This window comes from Grammomys surdaster, unplaced genomic scaffold (assembly GCF_004785775.1).
Source record: "Grammomys surdaster isolate TR1022 unplaced genomic scaffold, NIH_TR_1.0 125881, whole genome shotgun sequence".
NCBI classification, from domain to species: domain Eukaryota; kingdom Metazoa; phylum Chordata; class Mammalia; order Rodentia; family Muridae; genus Grammomys; species Grammomys surdaster.
Window position 1 is genome coordinate 1,361,171 of NW_021620706.1, and position 22,385 is coordinate 1,383,555.

General features: G+C 38.6%; 1 protein-coding gene across 1 annotated transcript in view; it reads left to right on the top strand.

Moving 5' to 3' along the window:
* Dpyd (dihydropyrimidine dehydrogenase) overlaps nt 1-22,385 on the top strand; it is an 872,190-nt gene that overhangs the window by 545,485 nt on the left and 304,320 nt on the right. Inside the window, exons 15-16 of the mRNA XM_028752184.1 lie at nt 6,632-6,700; nt 14,995-15,078. Coding sequence (XP_028608017.1) covers nt 6,632-6,700; nt 14,995-15,078 — 153 coding nt within the window. The remainder of the gene's footprint in view (nt 1-6,631; nt 6,701-14,994; nt 15,079-22,385) is intronic.

Genomic DNA, 22,385 nt, shown 5'->3' on the forward strand with positions numbered 1-22,385 from the left:
CAGTTGCCTAGTGAATTTATTTCTTACTTAGGGTGATAAGTTTTGTTTCCTGTTTCATGTGTCGCTTCCAAGTCAGAACAGTTAGTTGCACACAGTATATGCTTGGGCAATATTGACTGAATGTTGAGTGAAAAAAGACTTAAGGCCAATATCTTACTCTCTGAACTTCTGTGTCTCAGGCAGCAGCTGCCACAGTGGGAGGTGAATTTGTGTGTTAGGAGCTTGTTTCATGTTGTAAGAACTTCTTATCATAGTATTTGTCATAAAATACAGGGCAGAGCCAAAGTTTAAATATTATACAGTGCTTGGCTGTTATGTATCATCTCATTCAATAATGTTTTAAAATACGAACTATTAAAAGAGAAGCCTGGGAATGGCTTAAATTAAGTGAAACTTTGATTAGAAATATGTCTCCGTGAGTATTCATTTCTGGTAGGGTGGCATGATACTTCATCACCAGCAAAACCTATCAGTTCACTTTTCTCATAGGAAGCAAAATAGCCTGTCCTCTTTTACTTGATTAAAAACTGAGTCAAGCAAAACACTAAAGGACTTTTTAATCATCACAGAAAGATTTAATTATGTTCCATCTCCTTTTAGAGTGAATACCTTTTAGCTTGATTCTGGAAAACGTCAGATCTGTTTTAATGGAAGTTAAGATAATTTTGCAGCCACTGTGATATCTGTAAACTACCATACTGCTATATTTTTATAAGCTATCTTTTGGTTTCAAATATAGATATTTCGAATGTTTAAACTAATCATGGTGCTTTATGAATCTGAATCCAGGGCTTTGCCCATGCTAAGTTAGCACCCTATTAACCTAGATAGCCTAGTCCTAATAATCCTGCTTTTAAATCATTGATGAAGTTCAGTCGAAAATCAGTATTTCTAAGTGCTTACATGTAGACATATTCACGGGTCTTGTTCTATCAGGGTCTGCACCATGGGTCTCTCTTCCATTCTTGGTTATGTCCATTTTCCAACTTTGCTCTGTCCACTCTGCTTACCCTGGTAAAGTCACTGAAAGCAGAACAGGGAGGATGTTGGATAAATGAGAGGTCTGTGGTCACTCTCAAAACATGTACTGTCTAGGTTAGGGAATAGTAACAGTACCTTTTGACTTTTATGGTAGGGTGTTGATGTCAAGTGTGACCAAGCTATTACTGATTATCCCAGCCTGGTGTTCTTTCCCATCTTTGGGGGGCAAGAAGGTAGATCTTGTTTAGAAAATGTGCAGCTTGGCTATCCAGATGACTAAATGAAAACCTTCCCAAAAAAGAAGAATGTATGGATTCTACTTAAGAGTCTGCCACCCTTGCCCCAGGGAGAGGCTTACATAGGCTACATCCAACTTTTGAATCCACACGAATCAATAGCACTGTGGGTCTCCATGTTCAGGGCAATACTCTAGGTGATAATGGTGCAATAGAAACTTCCAGTAGTAAAAAAAATGATACTGAAAAGAATCTACTAATAAAGTGTTTTAAGAAATATTAAGTTACAGAAAGCAGAATTTAGCTAAAAGAGGACTACCTCTAGTGCTTCTAGAAAATAAGTAGTGTATGTAGGGACCAGTATGGTCCAGGACCTGCAAGACCAAGTTCTCAGCACAAAGGAGATTTCTTTGCCCTAGAGGGACAGAGGGTAGCAAACAAGAGAAGAAAAACATAGACGGAGGATGGGGGAGAAAAGAAAGGTAGCAAGGGAAAGGAAAGAGGGATATTTATCCTGAAGTGGGACAAAGGACTGTTTCTGGATAGAGAGGAGATGGACATGGCACATATGAAAATGGTGTTTATAATGGTAAAAGAAGAAACCCCCGTGTTAGGATGAGGGGTTTAAATTTAATTGGGGATGTTAATTAGGTGAGCCAAAAGGAGCATCTGATTGCTGGAGTTCAACACTTTGAAGCTGGACCTTGGTAATCAGCTTCAGGAGGAGAAATTAGCTAAGTATGAGAATGAACATTGATAATTAGCTTTAGGACTGTAATCTAAGGTTTTAGCAAAGCTGAGGGAACCAGGGAGAAGGGCATGTGCTGCCAGAGCCATGCTCACCTCTATCATGCTGGCCAGAGTCCCTTCAGTGAGATGACCACACTTTGTAGAAATTGAGAAAGAAAGCTCTGTACCATAATTGAAGTCCGCAGTTGCTTAGAAAGTTTCTATTAGTGTTTATTCACTGAGACTGTCCTCAGATTAGGCTCTATTCCATAACAAAAGAACTTTGACTTAAAGCAGCCAGAAGGTGCATCTCCACCTAAAAGAGCAGGCATCTAGAGAGATGAAGGGGGTCAGTGTTTGTCACAGTCACCATTAAGTCCAGGTCTGTCATTAAGTCACTTGCACTGTTATCAAGGAAAGTATAATTCTGCAGGTGGGCAAGATGATGCTGGGTGAGAACTATTTGAAAAGAATGACACTATTGTAAATAAGAAATAACTCTGAGCCAGGCAGTGGTGGCACAGTCTGCATGCCTTTAAGCTCAGCACTTAGGAGGCAGAGGCAAGTGCATCTTTATAAGTTCCTACAGCCTGATCTACAGTGTGAGTTCCAAGACAGCCAATGCTCCAGAGAGATGCCTCAAAAACACCAACCCTCCAAAACAAACAAACAAAAACACACAAGCAATTAAAAAACAAAAAAAAAAAATCTGACAATATCTTTGCTGTGTAAGTTATTTGCCTAAGTAGCCAGGTTTCCAGTCTCCTGACTGTTGAAATTGTTGAAAGTATAACTTGGAGTCTAGGCCTGCAAAATACTTAAAAATTGCAGCGTATGACACGTGTATAAGCATAAGGCATACATAAGTTAGTAAAATCTGCTATTTGAGGCCTGCTTCTCTTTGGACATTAGCCAGAACCAGATGCATGCTATCAAAGAGATTTTTTTTCCTTTATCAATCTCTAAGTAAGCAGGGTGATTTCTCACTCAGTAACCATATTAATTCTAGAACAATATTTATTTGTCTTCATCTAACCCAATTATAGGTCCAGTTGATCCTAGTAACCTGTAGGGCTCTAGATGACTTTGAGGAATCCTGACAAAATCAATACAAATTTCAAGAAAATATAGCTTTATGAAAATTTAACATGACATATAGAGAAAAGAAACCATACAAGTTCCCCGTTAAGAACATCTATCATGAACAGCTTTAGTGATAGCGCAATGTGTTTGTCTAGTTGACCCACTTTCCAGAGAGAAACCCCCATCCCTATTCTGTCTGTAGGATTGTCCTTCCTGTCTGTCCCATCCTCTATCCTGAGAGGGAATGGAGAAAGGTGATGGGTGTCTTGCTGTGACTGCAGTGATGAAGGAACACCTCTGCACATATGTGGGAGTATTACTTTACTTAAAAAAATATAAAATTTCTAAAAACCCAAGTCGATTGCCTGCTAGTTTTCTTAGAGCAGAGATATCTTACTGATGGAAATCTCTTTTTGGCTCTCAGATACTATGGACTCTATTCTTGCCTTCTAGCAACATGCCTTAGGGAATCTATCTGTTCCTTGATCCCTTAAATGGCAGGCTTTTCCTTTGTGGTTTACTTTACTTCTGCTCTGGGAATGAAGAAGACAATTGGAATGTCACCTGATTCCAAATTGAGAATCAGGCTGTCCCTCCTCTTTTTCTTTCTCTTTCACATTCTTCCTCCTCCATCCTTTCCTTTCCCCATATTTCTCCTCTTTCTTTCCCTGTTTCCTTATAAGTTCATTTCCCCTTCTTTTTACTTCTTTCTTCTTCATCTTCTCCAACTTTTATCTCCCCCTGTTGTCCCTCTTCATCTTTTCTTTCTCTCTCTTCCTTTTATTTTTCCTCCTCCTCTATCTTCAGCCTTCTCAACAATGGAGAGCCATGCCAGGAGATATTAGGAGATATAAAGGTTTTTTTTGTTACCTTTGGTATTCTTCCTGGGTCCTTTTTCTAGCAGGACAGTAAGCATGCATCTCTGAGCAAGACTACATGGAAAGGTGGAAAGAAGATTTGTCACTTAGGAGACTCAGTCTGGATAGAGACTCTTTTTTGCTAGATAAACATTAGAAAAGGGAATTTAGGTCCTTACAGAAAAGATCATGGGACAGATGTTCTCATGGAGGCTCTGTTTCATCAAAGAGAAGCTGAACCTACACAATGCGGAAGAGGCATGCTGGCGGTCCCTCCTCTCTATTCATCATCTGTCTTTACTTCTTCTTTTTATTAATTTATTTATTCATTTCACGTCCTAGTTTTAGCCCAACTCTTCTCATCTCTGTCCCATTCTTATATACTTGCCCCATTCCCCCTCCCCTTCTCTTCAGAAAAGGAGAGCCCCCCATGGGTACCAACCTTGGCACCTCAAAAGCCTACATACTACACAGCATAGCACACAGAGAAACTCTTCCTGTTGGGAGAGTATCTGGAGTGAGCATCTAAGTCCAAATGGCAGGTCTGGGTTCTTATAGGTGTGATACTTGGGCTAAACCCCTTTCTTCCTCAAATTTGCCTGGTTGGGGCTAACCTGGGTAATTAAACTACTTGAAATAAGATTTGTTCCTGCTAAGAAACACTCAGGCAGGAGGCATGACAGTCCTTCTAAACCAGTGGTTTTCAACTTTCCTAATGCTTCAAACCTTTAATACAGTTCCTTGTATTTTGATGACCTCCCCTACCCTCCCCAACACCCTAAAATTATTTTCTTGCTACTTCATAACTGTACTTTTGCTATTGTCACAAAAGAGGTTGCAATCCATTTTGAGATCCACTGTTCTAAACAATTCCTTAGACTTTTTTTTTTTAAATTGGGCTGAACAAAGAACCTCAAAGTTCACCATTTTAAATGTTTAAGGGAGAGAACATTTATCTACTTTGTGTTTTTGTCCCTGACTGTATGGCTATCAGGGAAGTGAATGATTTATATGTTCCCCAAAACCCAGTTCCCAAAGTGTTTAGGGTCTACAGAGAGACTCAAGTTAGCCAGTTTTAAGGACAGCTTCTCCCTGGTGTTAAGAACTCTCTCCAATGTGGTCTCAACTTTACATATTTCTATCCATGATGAAAACATTCATTTAGCTTTTGCAGCATATCCTTGTGATATTAAACACATGTAAATAAGAAGGGTATGATAGGAGCTCAATGGCTTCTAGCAGATTCTATCTCTGTACTCCATGATTTCATGCACAGCATAAATTCCTGGTGCCTTAGTCTCATAGTCACTGAAGCATGTAACAAAGAAAAAACAATTCCTAGCATTCCCAGAGTAAGTAGATGAGACTATCAAAGGCTAGCAACTAAAATCATGGTCTGTGAGTAGCACCATCTGGCCCTGAATCCTGGTCTTCCCTTCAGTAGTGGTGTGGTCTTTACAACCCAATGCCCTTGGGTCTTTATTGAGCAAAAAATGGACAAAAAAAGGTTAGAATTATTAAATAAGTTTATAAATCAAAATCCTGTAAAATGTCCACTGTGTCATTAAAGTTCAATAATTCTTAGCCACTGCTGTTCTTGCTTCTCTCTCTAATGTTACCCATATTTTACTAATTAGAAAATCTACTTCCTTGCTCAGCACAGGACCTAAAGATGATAGAACAGAATTTCAACATAGTCATTCTGGCTTTGGCGCAGAGACTAGTAACTACTATCATATATACTATACTCAATTGATGGATTAATGTAAGGCTGTATATAAGTCATCAGCCTACTGAAATCCAAAGCAATGTAAAGTTATTTAATATAATTTGAAACTATAGTTCTCAAGAAATACATGTAATTGTATTAACAATGTTGAAATATGTTATTATTGAAGGGAACATTGTATTTTCTTTCCCATGAAAGGAATCTTTATGCTGTGCTAATAATTATAGTAATATGTGGTTTAACGGCATTATAGAAAATTAGATGTCTCTTTCAGTTGCCCACATTTACACACAAATTTGTGTAATTCCCACTGCCATTTTCTGAGATGACAAGGTCAATATTATACTCTACATTTGAGAAGTGAGAAAGTTGAGACTCAATGAAGTTAAGAAACTTGGAGCTGGGGAAATTGTTCAGTCAGTGAAGTGTTTGCCATACAAGCATGAGGATGGGAGTTCAATCCCCAGAATTCACCTAAAGAGTTTGTAATCCCAGCATTCAGGAGAATTCAAGGTGCTCACTGTTGAGCCAGTCTAGCAAATCAATGAGCCTCAGATTCTAGCAAAAGATGTTATATCAAAAAGGGAAAGGTAAAAATGAGGGAGTGGCCACTAAAAAACCCAGACAAGGTAATCTGGCCTCTACAAGTAACCCTACAATCACGTACCTACAGACACATGTACATATCTATGTACATGTGTAATAAAACAATAGCTTTATTGTTTTATTTATTTCCCACACATAGCTTTGAGCACATGCGCATACATGTTCAGGTAAGTGGTCAAATGTCCAATGACAGTAATTAAGAATGTCATCACACATATCTAAAGCTCTAATTGTTCTCTGGTGCTTCATGGTTACATGCTACCTTTTCTAGTGACATTTCTTTTTCAACAGATTGAAAAAACTAATTTTGATAATGTAGCTTGTCATTATAAATGTATTTCTACGGTTATTAATATCTGTACAAAGTTGTGAGGCCACCCTGAACCCATGTTCTCTTTTTCTCTGTAAAGATCCTGATCGCGAGCATCATGTGCAGTTACAACAAAAATGACTGGATGGAGCTCTCCAAAATGGCTGAGGTAAAAATTTCTTTAGTTGGTATTTATTCTAGTTCACCTCTCTCATTTTTATTGGTTTTAAGTAAAGAGCTGCCACAAAAAATAATACAAGAGAAGTAAAATTGAATTGAAAATGTAAGTTAAAGCATTTCTATTATAATTTGTTTACCATGTGTTTTCATTTAAATGATGGAAATGTAAATTTAAAAGGAATATATTCTATAAAAGCAGCCCCCTGGATTTCACACAGTACCTAAAATCCCTTTATTCTCTGAATCCATAGACTCTGCATTTGCATATTAAGCAAACTGTATATATGATGGATGCCATGATAAAATTTAATTCTACCTTTGAGAGTCTAACTTGATCTTGCCTTGCCTTTAGGCAAACTGGTTTGACAGTAAGAGAAGGGATTCTGAATATAAAAGCCTTGAATATTTAAAATATAAAAGGTTCATTTAATACTGTTCTAGTTTGAATACCAACATGTATAAAGTGCTAGGACAGGCTGTGGCTGAATGCTACACTAGTCAGCGGGCATGCCACACTAGTCAGCAGGGGTACCACACTCACCAGCAGGCATAGCACACTAGTCAGCAGGGGCATCACACTCACCAGTGGGCATACCACACTAGTCAGCAGGCATGCCACATCCATCAGTGGATATGCCACAATATAAACTACAATTTGCACAAATGCAAACAACTAACCACAAGCCTTCAGATTTGTATTTCAAACATAAAATTACATGCTTAAGAAATACTCTTATGTCAATCATTCGGTCAGGCAACTTATGTGAGACAGCCCTAGCTGGGGGTCTTTCAAAGCTTTCAACCACCCTGAAGAATGAACCTAGTAAGACTTTTGACTTGACCTGACATTACAAAATACCATGATGTTCTCTATGATAGGCAAAGATGGTTGATTGTACATTTTACTTGGATATTTTTAAAACTGTGAAGGGAAAAATTACTACTGGGACTCAGGGTGGTGAAATTAAACATGATCTGTAATTGGCTTCGTGATCTTCTGTGCTGGGTCTGCTTTATACATGTATTTACCTAATTGACCATGAAATCTTCCACAGAGCCCGTGCTTGGCATGAGCTTTGCCAATTTTAAGCTGACTATGATAAATGGCTTTATCATGCTGTGTGCTTCTCTGCTTTTCTGTGAGAATAAAATACTTTGAAAAATATTTCCTTCAATAATGGACATTAATTTTTAAGTGGCAGAGTTTACTTACAAAAGTCATAAGGCTGTAATTATAAGTATATTAGCAATTTTATATTTTTTGCATTTTATTCTTTAATTTCACTCTTATTTATTATGGTTTCCTGAATACTATATAAGAAAGACTGGAGAAAAGAGTCAGAACAATCTCCATATCTCCATGAGGCAGCAATATACATATCAAAAAGAACAAGCCAGACAAATTGTCAATGAAACCAACAAGTTAGGCCAAGGCTAACTTAGGGCATTAGAAGAAGGCTCTTAGGCCTTTGCATCTCTGTAGGGGTAGAACAGCAGCAGCCAAAAGGATTTCATCACACTGTACATTATACACATCCAATAACATTTCAAATATAACATTTGACTTACTCTTTGATAATTTTTTTTACATTCATGAACTGTATTTTGTCCATATCGACTGGTCGTCTCCGGATCCTCCCTGACCTCCCTCTTAGGTCACCCTCCCAGTGTCACATCATCTTCTTCTTTGTCATCTTTTTCTTTCTTTCTTTCTTTCTTTCTTTCTTTCTTTCTTTCTTTCTTTCTTTCTTTTTTTTGAGTAGTTTTGGGTCTGTGAGGTAGTTCATGAGTAAAGGTGATTGCCAACAATCTTGATGACTTGAGTTCAGCCCCAGTGACCCACATAGTGCAAGGACAGAACTGACTTTCTCTTAATTTATCATTTGACCTTCCTCTACACAAACTGTGGTGTATTCATGTATGATCATTCCCACAAACAAAATATATATTCATGCATGCTCATATCCACATACAAAATAAATCTATTAAAAGGAAAAAGAACTACTCACTACTTTTGTTTATATGGACCTACTGTTTAAAACATACATACATACACACACATATATGTATATATGTGTATATATATTTTTTTCCCAATGGAAAAATTCACATTAAAATAAATTAAATTTTTTTTCCATCCAAAGTTAGGATACTGTCTAACATGGACAATTTATTGTGAGTTGTACCAGGAATCATATACCACACCACTGTGCTGATGCTTTTGGGGCTAGCAAGCAGCTAGATGTTGCATGTGTACCTTTTCATGAAGTTTCTCCTTTCAGTGGGTTGGATTTTTAAATTAGAAATCTATCATCAGCCTTCTATTCACCACCTCTACTATCACAAAAGACATATGTACCACATCAAAAGAGCTGCAGTTGTAGAAGATCAGTAGTAAAGAATGGAAGCTCTGGGATTAACTTTGTGCAAGGAGGAGAGGTAACCAAATCAACTAGGTGGTTTAGGGAATGCCAGAGGCCCTGTGTAAGGCACAGTTGTACACATGTCTGGGAGAGCCTTTGCAAACATGATTATCTGAGGACCCACCCTGAGTGTTGGTGACACCTAAGAGTGAATAAAAGGGGGAAAGGAGAAAGCCAACTGAGGACCAGCACCAATACCACCCTCTCACAGGTCCATGGAGGCGTGAACAAGCAGCTTCCTGAGAACATGGAGTTCATCCTGCCCCCAAACTTTCTGTGCCAAGATGGCTTCATCACCTAACTCACAAGGTTCAAAGAACATTAGTTTCCTTAAGTTGTTTCTTTTCAGGTGTTTGATCACAGCATTGGGAAGATATAACCAGTATAAGGATGACATTGCTTCTCTTTGTTTCATGGGATCCTAATATGCTATGTTACTATTTACAGAGCACAACAAATAGCTTTAAAAATAAGCGTAGACACAGATATATTTCTCTATGTTCCCCTCAAAATTGGGTCACAGAATTAGGTACATTTAAATAATATATTAAGTTGAACAAAATGTAACCATCTCAAGGACATTGTGTGCCCAGACTGCTTAATTTGTCATCTTCATTTGCTAGATGATTTGTTTTCTCTTGTAAATAAAAAAAAAACCTAAACTGACCCTTTTTAATTATAACCTTAGTGAACTTAAACTTGAAATGCCTTCCAATGCCTTATTTTTGTCATTCTTGCTTAAGTTGCCATGCTTTTTAAAACACCGTGGAAAAGAAGCAGTTTCATGAGGGTTTTTATAACATGGTGAAACGTTTGGTAAACTTGGTAGTAAGTGTTCATTTATCGTAGCTTGGGATTTGCTCATAGAGACATTGATTAATTTCCCCCATTTAGTTCAAAAGAGTATTTATTTATAAATTACAAGCTTGAACTATGTGTAAATTTCCTGGGCAGTCAAACAGAGGTGCACAGAAATCAACTCAGCCCCACAGATGTACTCACAGTTAAGTATGTAGTCAGATATTCGTCAAATTGAGTCATTACTGAAAGCTGCCAGTATTAGATCTTAGGAAAATCTTGAATTCATGTGAACAGAACTGGAATCCATATCTTTCTCAATGTCTATTAGCCTAGGAAATAGAGATTGTGTCATATTTAATGAGAAGAAGGCTTTATTGAAGGACACAATCTCTGAGCAGGAAAAGTGTGAAAAAGATGAGCTAGGATAAAAGACAAAGGAAACATAGAATGGTGCACGAGAGACCATGCAGAGACTTCCAAGGGAAACAGAGAAGATTTCTCAGGTATAGAGGTCAGGAAGAGTGCCACAAGATCATCTTAACACAGAAGCAATAGAGGAGTAAGGGATGGCCTGATCCTTCCTGCCCACAGTCTCTCTTCATAGTATCCTACAACACTATTGACTGTGCGCTCTATCACTCTGGGCAGTCATACACTCCATGGCCTGCAGTGTGATTCTTCATACAAAACCAGAACTAGAAGAGAAAGCCAGAGCTCCTTATAAGACGTGGATCTTGGTCCCTTGGGGATCTTGCTTGTGTAAGCTGTGTAATCTGCATCTGTGGCTAGCCCTAGGTCTCATATAGAGGAAGACTATGAGAACTAACACAGTCAATATGCTGACAGTAATATGGGGTGAGGGTGGGAGAGTGTTGTCTGGAAGGTGAGTAAAGCCATCAAACGTGAGAAAGTGTACCTGCTGGATGTGGGCAATGTATCCATAATCTCTCAGCCACGTTTATCTGTAAAACATCATTGTCTCAGACTTTCAATAACTTTTTAAAATCCCCAATCCTGCGTGTGTATATAAGTGTATATACATATTTAAGTGGTTTCATATATGTGTATGTGTATATGAAGGCCATAGGTGGATACAGAGAATCCTTCTTAGTTGTTTTCCATCTTTTGAGACAGGGTCTTCTACTGCACCAGGAACCCACTAGTCTGTAGTACAGATGTCCCATTTGTGACTGAGTACACCACTGACACATATCCTTTCCACTGTGACAAGTACTGAGTTTCTGAGTTAGCCAGGGTCCTCTGTGCTTGCACGTACACACACACACACACACACACACACACACACACACACACACTTCCCTGGTGAAATCTGAGAGCTGCATTAAACTATGGGTAGAGAAATCCAGATTGTCAGAGGCAGCTTTATTTGACTGAATACTAGTAGGTTTGTGACTAAAGCTGTGACCTTGGGAGCCATGAGTTTAGGGCTAGGTTTGAAACACCAGGTATGCATTTCCTCCTGTGGAACAGACTTAAATCTCCGGGGAAAACAGTTCCAACACATGTCTAACCTGGGGTTTAGCTACTCCTTGGGCAATGAATATCCCTTTGCCTGCTTCCACCTTTTCGTTACCTTTTTCACAATCCTTATTGGGCAAGGTCGATGCATTCTGGGCTAAGTAACTAAAATTCTTGTGACTAATAAGAGGCAGAATGTTAGTCCAGTTGAATTTATTTAACATCTCATGCTGATTTAACTACTAAGGCTTGTTTGCATGGTCATGGCTACTTGGAATTAAAAGTTAGCCACCCCTGAAGTCCCTGTGAGCCCTGTGTCAGGAATATTCAGAGGCAAAATAAATGTCTCCCAGGCCCAGGGTGTCATCCAGAGCAACCTTGTCCCAATTTTTAAGTCCTGGATATGCATTTTGAGGACCATCTCAGGTTCATTTTGGTCATCAGTACATGTGGGTACGTACTATTTGAGAAATGTAAATAACTCTCCCAAGATAAGACTCTATTTCCTAGATGTTGAAGAATTTTGTTTCGGACAGCAGTTGAGAAGCCACAAGTACACTGAAGGGTTATGTTTTCTTAATCCAGTGTGGCAGTCCCAGCTGGGGAGCAAGTGTCTTCTTTCTCTTTGTGTCGCCAAGTGTGTCTGCCAGATAACCTCACATCCGTGACTGGCAAGCTGTGTTTGTACACACTGAGATATGAATGGAAACAGAATCAATGCATGGGAAAACATCAGACTATGGAGAGAAGTTCAAGCTCTGACTCTGTCACTACATACTCTTTGAAGCACAAGAAATGCTCTCAATGACTTCCTCATTGGTGACACACACTATCACCAGGGAGTATTCTGAATGGCTTTTGATTGATGCATATTCAGCTGCCATAGTCTATTCTAGATTGATAAGGGAATTCCACACACATCTGTAATGTGCTCTGACCTTGCTTCCCTCATATCTCCCATCCCTCTCCCTGCTTAGCTTCCTCATCCTGTTAGTCTCCTTCCCCCTCCTCCACATAACCTTCACCTCTGCTTACAAATCACACACACACACACACACACACACACACACACACACACACACACACAGAGTGTACATAGCAATGGTAATGTTTAGGAACAACAAATGAATGAAAAGATGTGGTATTTGGACTTTACTTAAGGGACAAATGATTTAACAATAATCTACCCATTGATTTAAATCACTGGGTAAACCACGACCCCCATGTTTAAGATCTTGTGAGATGGATAATTTGAATCTTTTATGTATGACTTATGAACTGCCAATGGGCATGATGGTATAGCTTACCTTTTGGAGATTTTTTTTTAAAGCTGAAGTAAGATAAAATAAAAGGCTTAGTGAAATATCCTTGCACATGGAATGTACCCAATTAGCTTTAGCTATCATTATTTACCATGCTGTTTAATTGTCAGTTTGCAATGACATATGAATAATACAAATATGTGTATAAGTGCTTCCCAAAAATCTGCTAATCCAAAGTGATACCAAGTTCCTATCAATTGCTAAATAAATAAGTCTTTAAAAATACCTTGAGTAACTCCAAAGAAGCACAGGCACACTGTCGTATATAATCGCAATACATAATCTAGACAAAGTACATGGTTCTCATACGGCATGAATTTGAAATCAGTCGCATTACTTGCAGTTTATGTCTACCCAGCTGCAGACTAGGAAGGTTAACTGACTCACCCAAAGCCTCTCTGGTCCTTTGCAGGCAGTAGGCTGAGTGTTGTCTATACTCACTACAAAGCCTGTAGAAAGACAACAGCATGAGTCTTAGTCATTGTTAAGTAAAATGAAGCGTTTCCAAACTGGGTGATGGAAGCAGAGCAGCGTAATGTGTCCATGTTTGGAAACATGAAAAATGATTAAATAGGCCTTCACAGATGTACAGAAAAAGCAGGTGTGCTAATGACTGAAGATGGGCGAGAAAATCAACTGAGAAATAACTAAAGATGAATTTGTTAAGATCATACTTAAAATTTGTGAAATAGAGGAAAAACAACTAGGAAGAATAGAGAAACAATGGGGAACAGCTTTTGGCTTAAAGAACAGTATAGTATGCTTAGTAAATAGTAGACTTCCTTTGAAAACAAAAGCTTTCCTATGAGGTAATACATATATGATATTATTATTGAAACCTACTCTCGCCTCTAACTATTTATAAATCATTGTTACTTCCTAAAAGTAGGTAACATAGTATAAAGCTTGGCAAGTTTGATATATTTGTCCTCTATCTCTTGAGTTACTATATTAAGTTTAAAATAGGGTGTGTGTGTGTGTGTGTGTGTGTGTGTGTGGTGTGCAGTTGAGTACCCTTGCCAGTTTTTCGTCCAGAAGACAGAAGAGAAGTTAGCCAGGAAGTTCCTCCTAGAATCCCCCCTCTCTGTACCTCTCCCAATATTAGCATGACAGGCACATAAAGCCTTACCAGACATGCAGAATATAATATTACATTGTATGCTGAATATAAGAAAACTCAGGTTCTCATACTTGTACAGTACATGCTTATACAATATTGTTACCCAATGAGCCATCTCCCAGCCCCTAAAAAGTTGAAAGATTTTTTTTCCAAATAGACATTCCAAGAATTTGAAGATTCCCCAAGTATTCTGAGTTGTTCTCTTATTTTGAAAACATCTACTTGTGTGTTAAGGGAGGAATGACTGATTTAAATTATAAGAATTCCTGGTGACTGAAGTCTGATAAGATAACCAATAGCTTGTGTTTCTTACACTAAGCTGTTTTAAAATATGATGAAATTGGCTTTAAGTTTAAATGTTTTACATTCTGCTCCTTCACTCTAGGAATCTGACCACATTTTTCTTTGCTTGCCTCTTCCCATCATCAATTATCCAGAATTATTAAGAGTAGTTTCTACAGAAGTAGAAGCTGCATAGGAAAGACAAAGTGTGGTCCCTGATAGATTGACATCAATTTTATATTATCTCATTTAACAGCCAGACCGGTCATTTAACATCAATTGGTTCATGTCTCTTGTCTCTGGAATGGGAATTGTGATGACACAAAGATTCTGAGAGTCAGGAGCTGGGAGCTGGGCCACTGGTATGAGTACTTATCGCCAGTCCCTGGACCTGAATTTGATCTCCACAGCCCATATAGTGGAAGGCGAGAATGAACTCCTGCGTATTGTCCTCTGACTTCTAAATGAATACACTGCCTACATACATACAAGTTAACATACATACACATCCTATAAATTAAATTTTAAATAAAAATTAAGTTCACATACATTATATAGATTAAATATAATGTATACTGAGCAACAAGTTGTGACTTTTAAGCTCTCAATCAATGTTTTATTGTTGTTATCAGCACTTTAACTTGAGGACCAGACTTAATTAAGAGTAGTTTCTACAGAAATAGAAGCTGTGTAGGAAGGACAAAGTGTGGTGCCCAACAGCTCAAGTGGACTTGAACAGAAAACTGTGGTGGAATCCAGTGTTTAGAACTAAGAGATGTGGTCTTTGTAACTGATGGAGAGAGCATCAGTATCTGAATGAAGTTCTGCCTTCTGTCTCATTTCTCCTTCCTTATAGGCTTCTGGAGCAGATGCCCTGGAGTTAAATCTATCGTGTCCACACGGCATGGGGGAGAGAGGAATGGGCCTGGCTTGTGGGCAGGTAAGCACCCTCAGCAGCTGCCTCTGTGGCTGTCAGGACCACATAATGGTCCCCTGTACGGATGCTGACTGTACCTTGGGCGAGGAGGTGTGTGGATCTGATGACTGGCTGGAAAGAGCAGGTTGGCGGTGTTTAAATATTTAGTGCTTAAAAAGTGGAAAATGAGGGAAACTGGAATTACGGCAACGGTTGGGTTTTATTGAGGAAATCATATTATGTGCTTGACAGGAAGGAATATCATAACAAATAGTTTTTAAAAGCGCTGAAGCAGAGTTAGCTGATATCCAAGGCAATGTTCTTTATTCATTTCTGAGGCCGATCTAGTTTCCCTGGGGCAATACAGTATACACAATGCATTGTTCTTAGTGATTTTGTAGTAAATGGGGCACAGCACAAATTGCGTTTTACAGTTTTTAGCATACGCTCATTATTCCCTAACTGTATTTGGGGAGTTGCAAAAAAGACTTTGATGGTATTTTTATTTACGGATACAATAAATGGAAGCTCTATGTTAAAGCAAATTCAAAAAAATCCTAATGAATAAATGCAAACTAATATGTTAATATATAGAAAATACGACATCTTTATGGAACAAGATGTAGTGTGGTGTGTTTAAAGGGAGATAAAAAAGCTTAATGCTTAAAAGGTAAGTGTTTCGAATCTCATTTCGCCCTTAAGCCCAGAGGAAATATTGTGAATTAAATACAAAACGTTGGTATTTTCCTAGAACTGTCAGTTTCCTAGAACTTTAAAGTTTACTTCTGTATCCACTCGTGACTTGGGATTCTTTCTTAGGAGGTACCAACTGTCCCACACTCCTGTTTTTCTCAAGTCACTGAATTTATATGAATTAAACCAGAGCCCTTTATTTGCAGAGAGGAAAGTTTTTACATGCTTAAATGAACAAGAGTTTCTATTTTCATGTTCAAATGCAGAGAGGGGTTCTTTAAGTACATTGTAAATATTTAATAGGCCTTGGGAATGGATTTGCAACTCAGGAAGAAATCATTCTTATGAACAGCAGGCGGGGAGGGGCTGGCCAGGCATCGTTCACTGGGATCCAGGCTCTTCTCACCACAGGTTACCAGAAGGCCATTAAGCCTGGTAAACACATCCACCATTTTGTGCTATCAAGTCAGGGGAAAATAGCATTATTTCTGAGTCATATGGTGGTCTAACAGTGTGTCAGGGATGTGGCGTGTATAAGGAGATGGCTGTGCTGTGGAGATGACTGAGTCCATAATCCACTTGCACTCAAAACAGAGTATCTGAGCGAACCCCAGAATCCATATAAAACAGCTGGCACTGCCGCAGGAACCTGTAATATCCAGTACTGGAGAGGCAGAGATGGGAGAATCCCTAAAGTGTTCTACCCAGTTAGCCTAAGGGATTAGTTAGTCAACTCGAGTTTCACTGAGAGATGGGGTCTGAAAAAAGCAGTGGCATTTTTGACCTCTGACTACCCCATCCATACACATGTAAAACCCCGCGTAAGAATGCAGATGCTGAAGGATGCCAAAAGGGCAAGGGCAGCAGAACCGGGCTTGAGTTGGTACTGAGTGGGCCCACTCTTCTCTCATCCATTGAGATTATCCCCTTTGCCTATTTCACAGGCTAGACCCCAAACCCCACATTTTAAAAAGTGAATTCCTTGACTAATGTCAGCTTTGGAAAAGGGGAGCATACTAAGTTCTTAAGGAAGAGTACATTCTGGTTTTTATATTTTGCCACAAATATAACAATTATTTGAAAATATTGCAAATTCCCAGCTGAGTTTCTCCTTCCAGAATGGGCTTTGTTCCTTGCATACATCTAAACGTCCCCAGCTATGATTCCCTGTGGGTGTATTCTCTCCAGGGAGTTATTTAGTCACAGAAACTTTTACTCAGCCTTGAGCTAAAAGAGAATGCCAGATGTTAAAAACTTTGTAGGCAGAGATATCAGTAAGATTTTCAAAGATCTGGATTTGTTGGCTCAAGGAAAGGGCATGTTTTATTTCACTTTTTGGTGCTACTAAAACTGAAGCCAGTTCTTATCAGCCAATCATACCAATTTTCTTTAGAATTTTATTATGTTATAAGTTAAATAAATGGGAAATAAAGTCAATTTAATGAATTTTGCATAGACCTAGGAGATATGAATATTCAGCTTTTTGAAGAAGGAAGAATATGACTTATTTTTATTAGAGGGTTTTCTATAACTCTCCTTTAAGAGGAGCACCATCTGGCCTTATTTGAATTTAACTCTAGCATCTTTCCCCTTCTCTCTCCCTGGTTCCCACTGTTTCTTCCACTGTCTTTCAGCTCCCTATATGCCCTCATCAGTAGGATAGGGAATGTATACTCATTGTGTGGTCAGTGGAGGAATGAAGAGCTGCTATAGAGGGATTCCCTTTACAGTGCTCAGAGCCTAGTGCATGACTGTCTGCACTGTCCGAGCATTCTGAATGCTTCCTGCACGAAAGGGAGGGCAACACTGGTCTAACATGGGATTTTATCTAACAGAAAAGTCTATTGTATAGCACATTTTCTTTTCATAATACCTGTTGTTGCTCATTGAACTCAGCTTTCTCACAAATATTTAATCAGTGATGATTTTTCTAAGAGTGTCGCCTTATGTAATTATTGTAAGTTAAATATACATAAATGTGCATAAATATACAATACATATAAATATATACATATAAAATCTAAATATACATACAAATGACCAAAAATAAGGAAGTTTATGAGCAGAGGAAAATATAATCTCTGTTAAATACAGGCATCTTACTTATGAAGTGTGTGTGGTTGTGTGTGTGTGTGTGTGTATATATATATATATATATATATATATATATATATATACATATATATATATATATAAAGCCGACCTTGATATTTAACTTGTGTGTTTCCTGCCAGGTGAGGCTTGGCATATATGAGCCCTTATAATCATCAGCTGTACTAAGGAGTTGAAGTCACTCTCCCTCCGTATTCTTTCCATTAGCCATCAAGCCACTTGCCCTCCTGAGGCAGATGTATCTACCTCCAAACTGTGAGATTTGAATAGCATAATCTCTGGAATCCTGTAAAGTTCTAACATTCTGTGAGTGTGGACATTTTAAGTAGAAGGCTAATCAGTGATTTTTGAAAACCCACTAAAGAAACAAATGAGTTGTCATTACATTGTTTGTAAAAGCTAAACAAAACAGCAACAACAACAACAACAAAACTTTCACGTTTCGTCATTCTACATAAACTCATTATTTCATACTTACTCTCTGTCTTGTAGGATAGACACTTCAAAATCCCTGTAGAAGGATGAAATTGTGGTGCATTTTCACAGCATACATGCATGATATTTATTTCTATATGTATGCACCTGTGATGAAGTATAATGTATAAACAGAGGAACAATGACCAATCGTGAAGAATGACAACACCAATGTAGTATTATGAAAATTATTTAAAGCTTCTGAAACGGTTAACAGTAGATTTTCCTTAATAGCTTTAGATTGTGGTTTATTGTAGGTAACTGGTACCGCACGTGGGAAACACCGCTTGGTTGTTGGCAAATATTGGACTGAAATGAGTCTTTATTATTTTAATACCATCAAGCACTGCTTATTCTCATATTTTGTATTTGATTTGCTTTATGAAGAATGATGAAAACAGTGAAGGTGTGAGATGGTTGTTTAGCATGTACCATGACCTGTTCTCAATCCCCAGCACAAAAACAAAATAATAACTGTGTCAGATGGACTTTGTGATGCAAGTCTGTCATCTAGGCTACTTGGGTATCTGATGTCATAATATTGTGAAACCAATCTCACTCTGAGTACAACCACTTCCCATCCTCCAAGTGAATGCATAGAAAAGTCAAACTAATGTCATCAAAACTAAGGTCGTTCACTAAAGCCACAACTAGTTAGCCATCTTGTACTCAAAATGGAGAAATAAAGTCCTTGGTCATTTGCATAAGTGCCTAAGGTTCTAATTTTTTTAAAATGGTATCTGCTAAATGTTGCTGTTCAAGCAACTTGAGAGCATTGCCTTACTTTGTTGTGTGTGTCCTTCAAAGATCAAAGTTGCACTGCACCTGTGAGAAAAATTTCTACTGTGGCTGGCAACCTCCAAAGGAGGTTGTTCACTCCTATACATGTGTTCCAAATCTCAAAGGATGCCAAAGGGTATCAAAGTTCATGCCTTAATTGGCAAGCTGGCCAGAATGCAGGAAAGGCACTGAAAACAGTTACCAGTGAGAAAGTATTCCAATATCAGCATTAAAGTTAGTAACTGATAATTTAACTGTAAGACCAATTAACTCTAACTCCTTTCATAATTCTGAATCCTCCTTATTTCCCATTCCTCCATTTATAAAATCACAAGGAGGGGCTAGAGAGATGGCTCAGAGATTAAGAGCATTGACTGCTTTTCCAGAGGTCCTGAGTTCAATTCCCAGCAACCACATGGTGGCCCACAGCCATCTGTAATTGGATCTGATGCCCTCTTCTGGTGTCTCTGAAAACAACTACAGTGTACCCATAAATAAAATAAATAAATCTTTAACACACACACACACACACACACACACACACACAAACCTGAACTTTCAAGTTCCTTCTCCTGGGTATGAGGGAGACTCTGTCTGTGTCTTACCTTTCAGATTTAAAGATGTCTACAAGTTATACAGTTATACATATAAGTCTATTTCCTATAACACTTTATACTTTTTTATCTAATTGAACTATAATCTTTATATAGAGCAGTCCAATTTTCACCTTTGGAAGTTTCTCCCCTTGCTCTAAGCATCATGTGTTTAAAAACCAAGTTAGCAAACAAACAAAAAACATTTTCTTTAAAATTCTTTTAAAATTACACTGGACTTTTCATGTTTATTTTGCTGAATCATCTTGCCAAACGTCAGAATGGTGCTTAAGGAGGCCTGTGAGAAGTCATTCGTGTTCTTCTCAGTGTTTTTGTGATCATTATCAACCCAGTATTTGAACCAATAATCTTTCCTAGTGCTTATGTCTTTTGTAATGATACAGAGGTGAGGGTCTTTCAAAGATAGGCAATGTCAGGAACTAGGGCTCTTTTAGTCCCTTCTGATTTTATGTCTGCGGACAGAAATACCAGCCGACATGGACAGGGATAAGTCTCACTCCGACCTGGAGTTTTTTCCTTATAACTTGCCTTGTATGTACATCTGCTTATGTCCTTGCCTGTGTGTGTGAGGTGTATGTGTGTGTGTGTGTTTTACAGGTATGTGTACATATGTAGAGGTCATAGGTACACGTCCAGTATTGTTCCTCTGATGCCATCATTCATTTATTTACTTGTTTATATGACCATTTATTTGTCTATTTGTTTATTTTTTTGTCTATACTTTTAATTTATTGAGAAGAATGGGTCTGCTTTTGCCCTGAAAATCTCCATGTAGTAACTGCTGGCTACCCAGTGGTCTTCAAGGATTCATCTGTCTCCAAAGCACTGTGATACTGGGATTACAAGAGGTGCCATCATGCTCAATCCTTCTCTGCCCACCCCCCACAGCCCCGTTTTAAATTAATTGTGAGTTTTTGAGGCAGAATTCAGGTTATTGTTAGTGTGGTAAGCACTTTGTTGATTGAACCATCAACCCAGCCCTTATATGTCTTTCTAACTCAGATTCTTAATATTAGAAATCAGATTTTTTTCCAGAATTTTTGGTGACTCTCTGGATTTCTGACATCATAGGCACTACATGGGTTGCTTACTTCCCAGATATGCCACCAAGCACTGAAAGAACAATTGTTCACAAGGGTCCAAGGATGTGATGGAAAATGGAATATAATGTCTTGCCTTCCTACTTTACAGCCCATATTAAGAAAAGCAAGAGATGGCTTGTGTCATATAACCCAGTGATGCAGACATAGTCACATGGAAATCAATATATTTCCTTATAAAGAACTACTTTGTGGTTGTTTGTTAAGTTGATCATTTTTTCCCTTCAGCTGTGATGTCTTGTGTTGTGATTAAACTTGGGTGTATGGAACTGAAGAGTGCCTAAAAGGTTGTTCCTTGTCAGCCTTTATGTACAGAATCAAACTGGTCACCATGAGATGGCAGATCTGTTTTCCCTCAAACTATCAGGGCCCAAAGCTTTGGCTCCCTTCGTGCTGGCCTCTTCTTGAGTACTTTGCCGAGTATTTCACATTGTTACTTCAGAGCATCCAATTCCATATGTGAACAGAGAAAAAAACGAGTAAAATACCCAGACTACCTGCACTGTCTCCTTTTGTCCACTACTCTTCTGTCTGTCCAGAAGTCATCCCCTCTGGCTGAAGTTATTCACATGGAAATCAGCTTTTAAGCATTTATAGCTGGACCAAATGACATCTAATTTATGAACTGATATAATTTATCAATCAGCCAAATGTTCCCTGAAAATGGAAGACAGTTATGTGTGCAGAACTATGGAGGTGGGGATAAGAATTCTCTTCTTGAATCTGTGATGACATTGTCTTTGGTTCCCTGACAATGATCTTGTTTTCCCCTCTCTAACCGTCCGGTTACAGCATACTTTGGCCATTGCCCTTGTTGGTTTTCCACTCCCCGTTGCTTTCAATATCTTCATTAGATGTTCTTGGCTAAAACTGCATAAGTATTCCAGCGAAGATTTAGAAGGAAAGTTTCACCATGGTGTTGTAATTGGAGGGAACACTGTTAAGCTTCCCAGGCAGGTCAAAGGGCTGAGCAAAGCTGATAAAGTCCTTTACCAGCTGCACCATCATGCTACCCCACAGTACCATGCATCCCTCTGTTCACAGATCATCTATACAGAATTTCCAAACATATGCCTAGAGAGATGGCCTGGCAGTCAAGAGTGCTTGCTTTACAATCATGAGGATCACTGTTTGGATCCCAGCATGTATACAACAAGCTGCACATCCCATACATGCCTCTGATCCCAGCTCTAAAGGTTTATTGTTTGCTGCCAAGTTGAGAAAATGTAAGCCCAAGGCCTAGGGAGAGACCCCACCTTAGAGGGAATACAACCCATAATAGAGGAAGACAGCCAAGGCCCTGCTCTGGCCTCTATGCTTGTATGTATAGGTACAAGCACCTGTATGCCTCTCTCTCTCTCTCTCTCTCTCTCTCTCTCTCTCTCTCTCTCTGTCACACACACACACACACACACACACACACACACAGCACAAATGAATCTTAAAATAATTTCCAGGCTCTATTTGTGACTCATTCTCAACATTGATTTTGTCATCAGGAAGACTTACATTGTGAAGTTTTCATGACGGTAAAAGCGAGCAGGAAAATGTTTACAAG